Source organism: Thermobia domestica, chromosome 7, assembly GCF_964235325.1.
Source record: "Thermobia domestica chromosome 7, izTheDome1.hap1.1, whole genome shotgun sequence".
Taxonomy (NCBI): Eukaryota; Metazoa; Arthropoda; class Insecta; order Zygentoma; family Lepismatidae; genus Thermobia; species Thermobia domestica.
In genome coordinates, this window is record NC_137460.1 from 96,088,991 (window position 1) to 96,101,897 (window position 12,907).

Here is a 12,907-nt window from a genome sequence, read left to right on the forward strand (position 1 = left end):
AGTTTGAATATAAATGATTCAATAACTTTAAAAATAAAATACCTTGGCATTATCTTTTACGAGATCTAGCATAGTCGTTATTTTAATATATATTAAAGATGTTATTAAGTTTATGTTATAATGAAACCATGAATAAATTTAATGTCCTGAAACCTTAGAATGATGGAAAGTAAATTCAATGCTATCTTCTACTTCTTATTAAGACTAATTAGGGTATTAAAATCTAAAATATAATACAAACATTTACCTAGCATTTCTAAATCTCCAAACACAACATCGCGCATGTATCGTATAGTTGGGAACTTAATTAGCGGCGCTAGTACACCTCCTACATCTTGTCTGAAAAATAAAATTATTGAAAAATGCAAATTTAATTTTTATCTAATGCCTTCTGAACAGTCAGATATCGCTAAACACGTACAAACCTATTTTTAAACTATTTCTACTTGCTGCAAATATGTATGTACACTTCTGGTAAAAGAAACACTGGACTGCCTTCTTAGAACTAATTCCGAAAAGTTACTCTAGTTAGTTAGTTTGTCAATAAATAAAAGCGTTTAAAGATATCGAGGAATGCATTCTTGAAATTAATTCAGGTCGTATTAACGAATCTATCTCATCCGTTTATATTCTTTTCAAACCAGAAGTGATAAAAAAATAACCACTTCTTCTTTGAGAGTTCATCGCATTAGTACAAAAACAAAGATAAATAGTGATAAGAAGTTAATTAGATTCTACTAAAGGTCTCAGCAAAAACTCACAAGTCTACTAATATTTGAAGTAGTAGAAACTAGTGAATTACGAATGGAATATGTACCGTCTATACGCTTCATAAAAAGTTATTAATCTAGCATTTGAGAGGTAGAAACACAGTGCACTTCCTCGTACGCTAATTACTTAGTTATGAGGAAACTCAATTCTCGAAAAGAGTGGTTGAGAATATTGTTAACATTTTACAAAACAAGAGCATGAGATTTTGTTTTCGCAACGAGAACGTTTTATCGTTTATTATACGTTTCAAAACTCAGTGTGAGGATAACAAAGAATGCTTACTACAATGATTCTCTTCATCACGCCTCAGCAATTGGAAAATCAATTTGTTCCTCAATTCTTTTTATCTCAACAGAAACTTAGGTCAGTTATATGTTGATGTATTTCTACTAAATAGATCTGGGAATTGATTTCCACTCTGACATCAGTAACATTTTTAGCAGTATTACTATGTAAGATGTAATATCAATGGTACGATTTAATATTTTCAGTTTATAAACAAATAAGAGAATTATTTCTTTAAGGATTTACAGTGTAGTCACTTAGATACCGTTAAATGTTTCTCCCCCTCTCTCTGTTCATGAAGAAATACCGTACTGATATTTGAATTCCATTTTTAATTCTAGTTTTTTTTTGTTTCTTGACTAGAAACAGGTTTCTTTGCCTGCGTCATTTTCATACCTTTTGTTTATGCTATCTATTTGGTTTGAATAGATGTGACTCTAGGTTTACTGTTTTGACAGAAGGCAACAGACATTATAGGCATTTAATCTCGAAGGACGAATATTGGACATTTGAACGAATACTCATACTAGCGACACTGATATTATTGAGTGGGTTCACACACCTCAATTCAACATGTGTTGGATTATTTACTGGAAAATGTTGACGAATCATCGATGGTTGGATTATTCATATTATTTCATGATGAGAAGAATAAGCGTTTTATTTATCCTTTCACATTGGAGACCTAATGGGCTTCATTCGATCATATCTTACAAACTAATGATAGTTTTCTCGTGTATATTTTAATATATTTAAATCTTGTAAATGTGCCACTTGATTTGGATTAGCGTTTATCAAATGATGGGTAACTAAAACGCAAGAATTGTATTCTACGAATGAACAACACATATTAAATATTTGTTTTATGCTATCGTGATCGCTATGGTCTGACGAAGTACAAGGATATAAGTAAGAAAATATACAAACAATATGAGAATCAGAGCAAATGTTTCAATCTAATGTGGGTATAGACCATGGTGGATCCGTGGAAGAGTTGTGACAATTGCACAACTACTTGGCCAATTACAAAATTATTGTATAGACAAGCTTTTCCGGAGATGATAATTTATTTGAAGGGCCTGGTGCGAAAACAATCTTCCAATCAATTTAACGTACAGCAATTCTCATTATGATATCATCACATCATTTACGTCCGCTTTTTCTACTAATTACTGCTGTGTTCCACGCCCAAAAATGATTATCTTCATAGAGCACGTCAAAAGCTGTTCTGCTATGTATGAGAAATGTAAACAGAAACCGCCATGCAATAAGACTAATATGGAAAAACAGTGTCCAGAATGTAATCGTGAATTTTATGGTCAAATATGCAAATAAGATAACTTTATCATATCATAAGACCGTCCAATATGCAAGATAGTTAAACAGTGTTCCAAATGTCTATGCATTTATTCGTTTCTTCATATAGATGAAATGTAACATCATCATACAGACTATTATTGTAATGTGTGTCGTAAACATGCTTCGTTGTTCCCCAATGCTACATGATGTCTGATACAATTTAATAGGAACTGGTGTTCCATCAGTGTTACATGTAAAGAAGCTATGATTGTTGTCTATGTTATGGATGCCACAAAAAATATTTGATGATGACAGCGCAATTTACTGGTGGCCCAACAAATATGTTACAGCTGTGTTGAAGATCAAGATATTCAACATTTGTGTCAAGTTTATGGAGAGATGAACATATTTTTCAACATGACCTCATAAATGCTTTTCTTGCCTTCTACGTTAACCAAGACCCAACATCAAGCAACGTATATGTTTATCACATAATGATCGTCATTTTATCCTTAAATCCTTAGTGGAAAAAAATGAATTGAAACCGATTTCGATATTGAAAGGAGCAAAGATTTTAAGCATGAAAGTGAATCAGTCATGATTTATCGACTCCTTAAATTATATACCAATGTCATTCAGTAAATTATCCAAGGTTTTTTGTTTACCGGTGACTAAACGATATTTTCCACACTCTTTTAAAACTGCCGGAAATCTAGCCTATGTGGAAAAAGTATCGTACACGAATTATTATAGTGCAGATAAAATGAATGTAGTTGAGCAAGAAAAAATTACAACATGGTACAATGAACCACCATACCTTAATTTTCCAAGAAGAATGGTGAAATACTGTGTCCAGGAAATGTACTTCGACTGGCGTGTAATCTTTTATGGCAACTTTTGAAGCCGAAACGTAGATAAATGTTTTCCCGGATGCTGTCACTTTGGCAAGTGCGTGCAATTTAGTATATCGACGAAATTTCTTAAAACCCAACAACATTAGTATTCTTCCTGAGTGAGGATACCGTCACTGAAATAATCAATCTGGTATTGCATTGCAGTGGCTTTCGTATATTGAAGAAAGAGAGCAACATGAAGTTATACATGATGCAGAAGGAAAATGAACTTTTGTTTCTGGTTTTTATCTGGATGGTTCCCATAGAAGAATCCAAAGACCGAAGAAGAAAATGTGTATGAGTTCCTAGGATGTAAATTCCACGGGTGAGCATTCGAAGAGACCATGGGTTATCGCTAGGAGAGAACACACAGCGTAAAATGAAATTATTACGTTAATGGGGTATAAATTGTAAGAAATGTGGGAATGAGAATTTCATAGTCTTACAATCAAGGATTGGGATCTCAATTAAGCGCACATCTTTACACTAATAATTCACCGTTAACTCCAAGAGATAGAATCTATGGTATTTGTATTAATACCTTAAAGTTATACGACATACCAAATGAAAATGAAGATATTTGATACTTGGATATTGTTTCTTTGTATTCGTAAATCAACAAATGTGGACGGTATCCGATAGGGTACCCACGAACTTATCTACAAAGTGATCCAGAAATGCCCTTCATTCAAGATGTGAACGGTTTAATTAAGTGAAAATTCTTGTCTAGTCCAAATATTCTCTACCCAGTGCTCCCATTTCGCTCAAATGAGAAGTTGTTGCTTCCACTTTGTGCTGTCTGTGTCACAGAATTAAATCAATACGGAATCCGATAGCAAAGGATATCTCACAGGGACGTGTGTGTATTATGAAATTCAAAAAGTCATTCAACTTGGGTATCAAGTAATTGGAATCTACGAAATTTTGGACTACGACATACAATATATTATCCTAAAACAAAGACTGGGGGCTTATTTAGCGAATATATAACACAGTTTTGAAATCCAAGCTGGAAGATTCTGGACGGCCGACAAAGTGCGGCGCAAAAGAAGAAAAACAATATCTTCAAAACGGTACAACTTAGTGAAGGAATAACGTTGCATGCAATGGATATAATGACTATTTCAGCACTTCGTAGCCTCCCAAAATTCTGATTGTATGCATTTTGGGTAGGACTCGCCATAAGGTTCAATTTAACTCAGACGACAATCATTAAAGACCCCCAAAAAAATTATCAGAAATTAACAGTTCTAGATATACAAGTCAACCAATTTTAAGCTGTGAATAATTTATTATAGTGTTATTGGCAGTATGAATTTAATGTTTCAATAGATAATTGCAATGCTAATGTTGTCGTCGGCACATTTACGACGTGTCATGCTCATCTAGAACTCTGCATATCCTCAAATATTTAGAACTGCTGCATAAAAGAATGGTATATTCTGACACAGACTCTGTAATACTCGTGCATCCACCAAGCCTATGATAGAACCAGAAGTACTCCTTGGACAATGTGAAATGAGTTAGAAAACTTTGAACAATGTTTTGATTAGAAAAAATCTTGTCCGGTGGACCGAAACAGCATGCCGCAGAAATTTATGACCCTGACACGAAGTCAACCAAATATGTACCAAACCTTGTGGATTTTCACTGAACTATACAGCGAGCCAAATGTTAAATGCCAACAGTCTGGAACAAATGATCGTTACAAAGTCGCATGGAAAAAAATGTGCATCGGTACACCAGAAAACATTTACAGAACCCAGAATCATAATCTTCTTACCAAATCTGAAAAAAAAAGATCTACAGTTGTTTTGGGAAACAAAGTCAAAACAAGTAGAAAAAAAGTCAGTTTTCAAAGAAAATACTGTTTCTGAAATTTAAAAATAAAGATTTTGTATAAGAAAGAATTTCTGTTTTCAACGTAAAATTCTTGTTTTAGAATTAAAAAAAAAACTTTTGTATACTATAGAAAATTACATTTTCAAACAAAATTAATTTCTCAAATAAAAAAACAAATTGCGTATTAAACGTAATTCTGATTTCAAATTTTCTATAAAGCATTTTCGTCACGAAACTTCTCCGACAGAATGATTCCATTCATTGTGATAAAAAGTAATTTAGTGCTGACGACACTTAGAAATCATTGTTACGGATTCATTGTTGTAGTATCACTAAGGCGCTGGGTTACAGCTTCACATAAATCTCGAACGATATAAGCATATCTAGTTTCGAACTTACGTCACTACCAACAATTGAACATTCATAAAGGTTTACTAAATACTATCTTATCTCTAATTATAGCCAACTAAACAATAACCCTACAATTAATTGCTACTGACTATCAAACGCTTGGCACTGCATTATGAGTCAGCAAGGTTTCCTTCAAGTTCATACAAAGAAAAGTGGAAGTCGTATACAGAAAAGAAACTAAATGGCAAATCCCACAATCCTAAAGAAAGTTCCTTTTCAACACCATGTCTTCAAGAAACATAAATCTATTGTGAAAACGAACTAGTACTTCTCAATGAGTACAGTGACTCAGTGGTAGGCCGCATATCTCTGATGCGAAATATCTCTGGTTCGATCCCCAAACGTGTATGTTTGTGATGTTCATAGGTTTTCTCCTATTTCCTTCATTTTCTTATTGTCACCGTCTTCCTTAACCGAAAGGCTGTAATGATGGGAAGTGAAACTCAAAATAAACACAACGAAATCAGAGATTTCCTAAACTATCACCAAGAATCGAACTCCGGACCATGGTCTATTCATATTTATTACCTTGGAAGAGCTCCAATGTCTATAACATGGTAATCAATCCTCATTCAAGGATAACGAAATAAACCACGAGGTCCTACGTTACATTAAAATTGGTACTTTTCAAAATTAAGGTTAAAGAATATAATGAGTCCCTGTTCGTAACGTAATTACCTCTGAGGTCTATCATTTTTAAGGACCGAAGTGGATCACAGTACCACCATATCAAATTTGACAATTTGAAACTTAAGGAAATGATCTTAAGTACTCCTGCAAAGGATTCCAGGACTTTAAAAACCCATATAAAGATATAATGTAATAAGACCTCATGAAAGGGGTGGTCTAAAACCCCCGAAATGTATAATTTATACCCATCAAAAGAAACGAGATTACTCCAAAATTTAAGGAGGGACCGAAACAAGGTACTCAACCATATAACGATACAGAGTAATACGATCTCATCAAAGATGACATGAAAGACCAAAAAGAGAATTATCCGAAATTGATACCTTTGATAATTTTATACCCATCGAGAGGAACAAGGTCCTTTATGACCATCCTGAGGTGGATCAAGGTGGTCTTATGTAAGCTGGGTGATTATATGCATTTCACGGCCCACGGCCCCTCAGTAAGCATAAGCAAAATGTCAATAGATGACGCAAAATCCGGACCGAACTATCTATGACTTATTCGCACTTACGCTATGGTGAATGAGGCCCTGAGTTGGATAACGAAAATGTCTATAGGGTCATGCCAATACTTCTGTTGATCCTGTTTAAATAAGACACATGCGACCTCATTTTGGTATTCAAGATAATTTTTAAAGAAACCTTGGAAATTTTTAGCGTACAAATGGTTCTTTACTGCAGTTTAGTAGTAAAAATTATTTTTCTGGCTATAACGAAGTTTCAAGCATTACCAGTATTAGCAAGCACATTACTGACAACAAAATCATAAGCAATAATTAATATGCAAAGGAAAATAAATAAACAGTTTCTGTCAATGGAGGATACTAATTATCATCCGTTCAAGGTTTTAGAAAATTGAACACGTCATAAAGATATACACATGTCACTGGAACATATCCTGTGACACCAATAGAGCCAAATCCGCCCAAGGGTTGGTTAATGTCACTGTGTGCATTATTATAAGTCTGTAAAAATCTTCTGATATGTATCATAATGAAAAACACACTTAAACTACCCCATCGTAATTACACAGAAATTGGCGTCGGTGGATATTGGTGTAAGATCAACAACAAAAGTGATTTCACTCATATGTACTGTAACTCCAATAAGTCGGGACGAGTATTTTTCTAGTACGACAAATGCCTATATGCGTCATATTTTGCATGTGTATTTAAAACAGAAAACTACAGTAGGTAAGCCCGTGGAGCACCTAATGTTTTGATGGACACTGGATGGTAGTAAAATTTCTCAATTTAGGATTTAAGTGTATTCTTTACAGCGTGTTGTCCAATGTGTGTCATACATATATCAATGCCATTATAATTCGTTCTCCGCTTATAATGTATTATTTAACTATGAGTCCATATGCATGAAGCGTCCAAGAAATAGGTTCTATATTTTATCTTATTTCTCTATCGCATAAAAGAAAGAAATACACAGATGTAGTTCTTCAAGTTTGAATTTTGAACTCGCACATTATGGAGTGCTGCCATAGTTTCACCCTGTTAAACGATATTATATTATTATTATTAATATTATTATTATTATCAGTAGTAGTAGTAGTATAGTATTCGTTCGTCTTTCCGTGTTTCTTTTAACAGATATCAGAGCAAAACCGCTAAAGGTAACGAGAAACGTTCTTCTGTAATCGACTGAACGTCATAAGAACACGTTTTATTTTTCTGTTAATTCTCTTTTCAAAACTGAATATGGTTCATATTACGTACTTTGGTTTGAACGTTTATCACAGTAGAACGAAATCTGTAACAAATAAAGGGAATCATTTTTCTTTGTAATCAGTTCCGCATCCATGAGTAGACACTATCTCATTCGTTAACTCTATTGAAACTGAAAGTGGTACAGATCAATTTATTTCTTGTTTCAACTTTTTTGTCATCAAAGAGTAGAAATGGTAATATATATTGTAAAACTTTGTGTATTTTTGTCTCATATATAAGGAAGAGATAGAGCTGTTAATAAAAAGAGCGTCCGGAATCGACTCCCACTACCAGTATTTTATTATAAAAAGTTCCTCTATAAAAGTATTTTTACAAAATACTATACAAATCGATTTCTCTATAATCAGTGTGAGTAAAGGTGGTCTTTGACCGTAAGGTCGCAGACAGGATCCCCAACAGAGCCCCGTAGCAGGCTAAGAGGAGTGGAATTAAGGAACCAATGCTCCGTAGCAAGTAGAGGCGGGTTAAGTCGCCAACAGAGCCCCGTAGCATGCTAAGCGGCTGAGGTTGGGATTCCCAGACAGAGCCCCGTAGCAGGCTAAGCGGCTGAGGTTGGGATTCCCAGACAGAGCCCCGTAGTAGGCTAAGCCAGGAGATAGGATAGGCGTAGTCCCGTAGCAGACTAGAGGCCTGGGGTTAGGTTACTCCAAGAGTCCCGTAGCAGACTAAAGGAGGGTCACCAGAAAACTGGTACTGAGCTGGATTCTTCTGTCCAATTTATAGTGTCCCTTGGGTGGCTGTGGCGATGCTTCAATTTCGTCTTCTGCTCCGGGAGGGGCAAAACGTCGTCTGCAGGTAATTGCAGGTCCCCCTGTTGGAAGTTCCTCTTGATGAAGCACGAGGTAGTGTTTATAAATACTTGATGCGTGGATTTGTTTGTAAACACATGGGATATTACACCCCCTGGCTTGTTTAAAAATAATCCGAAGGGTTATTTTTGTTTATGTGATAGTTGGAAACACTGAGGAATCACATGCAAAAAATCACTGAGCACTAAACACTTGTGGCACTGAAATAAATGAAAATCACTTTTCGGAGCAGTAATGTAGTAGGGGAATATAGCACTAAACAGGTGGTCTCTATAAACAGGCAGGATCGTACATGGTACATGATACTTCATTTTCCTCGAGATAGGGCTGTTTTTGGCTTGGCGTCAATAAATATATACTAATTCACTTATAGTAAGTGGAGTTTTAGTCTGTCTTAGTGGTTGCTCCTTAGTTGTATTATTGGTATTAAATGTTTCCAATGGAATAGGAGATGAAATTTCTATGCGGGTCGTTCTAGATTTGTTTGGTAACGAGCGAAGACGATGATATAATATGTATAAAATAATAAGACTTAGGAATACTAAAAAAGTTGCAATTAATACGGTTATATGAAGATGCTCCATACTGGAAGGAGAGAGAGGAAAAAAAAATATTACGATTGATAATTAGTGGAGATCCCGTACAATGTAAATGTCTACGAGGCATTGTTATTAATAATGCGTTTATAAATAAAATATAAGAATATGCCAAGACCAATCAATAATATGATAATCAGAATGGCTATACCAATTATGGTCCACGGGAATGTGGTGGAAAGATGTAGCTGCGGCATCTTATCCAACAAAGAATTTTGTTCGTGTTGAAGTAAGGAGTGCATCGAAGTTATGGTGCGTTGTAAATTTTGAAGGTTATGAGTAAAATTCAAGTTTGGACTTTTTGGCAAATTTCTATATATTAACGTGAAGTTAGCTGAGGTCCTAGTAGGAAGATTCAAAGTATCGGTAATTATGCGTTGAAATTCTTCATACTTAAAAACGTAAGTTGATGAGCGATTAACTGCATCAGCTTCTAACATGTAAAATATTAGAGATTTTACAACTAGTAGCTTTGTTTCAGTGGGTAGAGTTTTCTTTATTTTAGTGAGTGAATGCAAAAACCAGAACGCTTTCTTACATACAGCGTTAATGCGAGGTTTCCACTCAAGAAACTGATATATTATTACACCAAGATTTGCAACAGTTTTGAGAAAATGGAATATTTTTTCCATTCATCTATAGTGCTGGTATATTCGAACGGTGCATTTGTATAAGTCGTTTAGAGGAGACACAAATTCACTTCGAATTAAGTGGATTTATGGTTAATCCATTTTCATTTGACTATAAGTAAATGTGGTGCAAATTGTGATTCATTTGCTGAATTGAATTGTCCAAGTTTTCGGGTTGACCTGAGATATATATTTGAAAATCATCTTCGTATAGGTTACACTTACAGTATTATAAGACAGGAGGAAGGTGGTTAATGTAGAGACAGAATAAGAGAGGGCCAAGGTCATTTGCTTGAGGGACTCCGTCCGTGAGCTTCCGCAGTGCGGAAGAAGTATCGACTACGGTTACAAATTGCTTCCGTTACTGTAGATAATTTTTGACCCATTTCACCATTGAAGAAGTTAAATTTCGTCGCTAATTTATGGAAGTCTTATGTATAATTGATTGTAAACTTTTAGAGAAATCCAGTAGTGCAAGAACAGTTACTTGCTTTCTACCTATTGCTAGTCTAATGTCGTTAATGACATAAGTAATAGGTGAAGCAGTACTGTAGTACTTTCTGAAGCCTGATTGAAACGGATTGAAAAAATGTATTTCATTAGATGGGTTCAAATTTAATCTTTACCAATGTTTTCTAATGCCTTTGAAAGTTCAGGTAAAATACTAATTGACCGAAAATTGTGGTATTGTTTTGGGGAATGCAAGAACTTTAGCTGTTTTCCAAGCAGATGGAAAAGTAAATGAAATCTTTGAGTTTTACGTACCAGAGATATGCCGATTAGGCTAAAGGAGACGGTGTTGATGAGTAATGAATGAAATGGTGGAATGAAGAAAGTTAGAGGAAACAGGAGACCCCGAAGAAACCACATGCACACAGTGTTTGTCCACCACAAAGTTCACTTGGCGGGGGCTGGGATCGAACCCGGAACCCCAAGCACCAAAGGTGAACGTTCTACCAGTGAGCCATCGCGGCATGAACAGATGGAAAAGTGTCGCTCATAAGGGAACAGTTGAAAATATTAGTGATGGGATTTAGTATAAAAGGCATTTTTTTAAAAAATAAATTTAATACTAATTTGGTCAGCTCCAGTAGCATTTGATTTTACCGTATTGATGGCCTTCAAGTCTGTTAAAGGACTGATACATTCAAAGGAAAAAGCTATTTTTGTAAATTCAGAACTCTCATCATATGTAATTTTAGAATCTGTATTACTTAAAATCTTAATATCACAAAAATTGTTATTAAGATCATCAGCAGTAAATTTATTGTTAGCCATAATTTGTTATCTACTGTTATTGATCCCTAATATACTTAACTGTACCCACAACATTTTCGAGCTGCCAGTGCTGTTTGCTAGGATTGAGACGAATTCCATTTTGGCTTTCCTAATTAACTGTGTACATCTTTTTCGTAAGATTTTATATTTTTTTAAACAGTCGTCAGGCTGTACTGGATTATCTTTACGAGATTTCGTGTATTGTCTATAAGAGGAATCGCGTTTAGCCGTTAGTTATCCATGGGAAAGAAGGTCACAACACTTTGCGTTTAATGAGTGGAGCATGCTTATCAAGTATTGTTAATATCGCGGTATTAAAGAAATTAAGTTCTTCGTCTATAGACGAAGACTTGTAGATTACCTGCAAAGGAATATTTGCCGCAACATAGAAAAGGTCAGCTTCATTTTTTCAAATTTAAGTACGAAATAAGTTTTGATTGTCAATTCGGAGTATGCATAGAGTAGCAGGCGAACTCCAAATCGTTGTAAGATCAACCTGGAGTTGGTAATGGCCCATAGTGAACAGTTTCTTTTGTGGATTACTAGTTAACATGAGATCGAGTAGTGAATGTGATGTAGCAATATGGAAAGTGATATTTAGAGTGCACATTGTCAGATTAAGGTCGGATAAAATATCACGAAATTTTTCACTTTCACTGTTCGACTTCAGCATGTTAAAATTAAAATAATCGAGAACTAAACATTTTTCTTAAAAGGGCAAGCATTGCAACATTTCATCTTCGAAATTTTTAAAATTTGTTTCTGGGGGTCTGTACACTGAACAGATAAGAACTTTTTCATTCCAGAAACTGCATTCAATGATAAAGTACTCAGTACGGAAGCCGTATTCCTGTGGTGACATAGCCAGAAGTTTCGTATCAACGTCATCCCCCACATAGATACAAACTCCACCAACGCCTTTTGCGTTCTGTCATTTCTTATGAACCGATAACCGTGTAACTCATAGAGGCAACTATTCAAACTTGGCTTTGCCCACGTTTAGAATCCAAAAAAGGTTCAGACTATTTTGCGGGAGCACAATAGTTTGAAATTCATCGAAAGAGCTTAGAAGTGACTGTGCGTTGCGGTGAATGATATTTAGGGTTGTTCTCGCTGCTGGTTTATCCAATTCTATTTGCAGTAAGTGTACCGTCGGGGGTGAAAGGGAAAGAAGGGGAGGAGAGAGAGAGAGAGAGAGAGAGTGGAAAGTGATATTTAGTCCCGTTAGGGGAGGAATAGGTACGAAATACTTTTGTGGAAGTTGAAGTCAGTGTTGCTATCTCTGGAAGTTTTTCTATTTGAGGCATGCTAAATTTTAAGTACTGTTAAAGTCAATTAGAAAGAATCACATATATATATAAAAAAAACTCAGTATGTAGGCCACATAAAAATAAAGAAACATGTAAAAAAGACTTACCAAGAACTGAGTGATTAAAAATGCTGATTTCCGAACACCAGTTACACATAAGAATGCTGTTAATAGGAAAATTACACACACACACCACGCACAAGAAAATTACATACATTAATACAACACAAGAAGTAATACACTGTACTTTACACATTTATTCCAAACGTACAAGTCTCGCTCACTCAACGGCGTAGTTCACCCCCTTTCACTAATAAGGTTAAGCACCTGCCGCTAGGAGCTGACATAATACTT

General features: G+C 35.1%; 1 protein-coding gene across 1 annotated transcript in view; it reads right to left on the minus strand.

The window, feature by feature from the left end:
• LOC145689261 (pickpocket protein 19-like) overlaps positions 1–12,907 on the minus strand; it is a 103,718-nt gene that overhangs the window by 16,520 nt on the left and 74,291 nt on the right. The window contains exon 7 of the mRNA XM_081763397.1: positions 248–339. Within this exon, the coding sequence (XP_081619523.1) occupies positions 248–339 (92 nt within the window). The remainder of the gene's footprint in view (positions 1–247; positions 340–12,907) is intronic.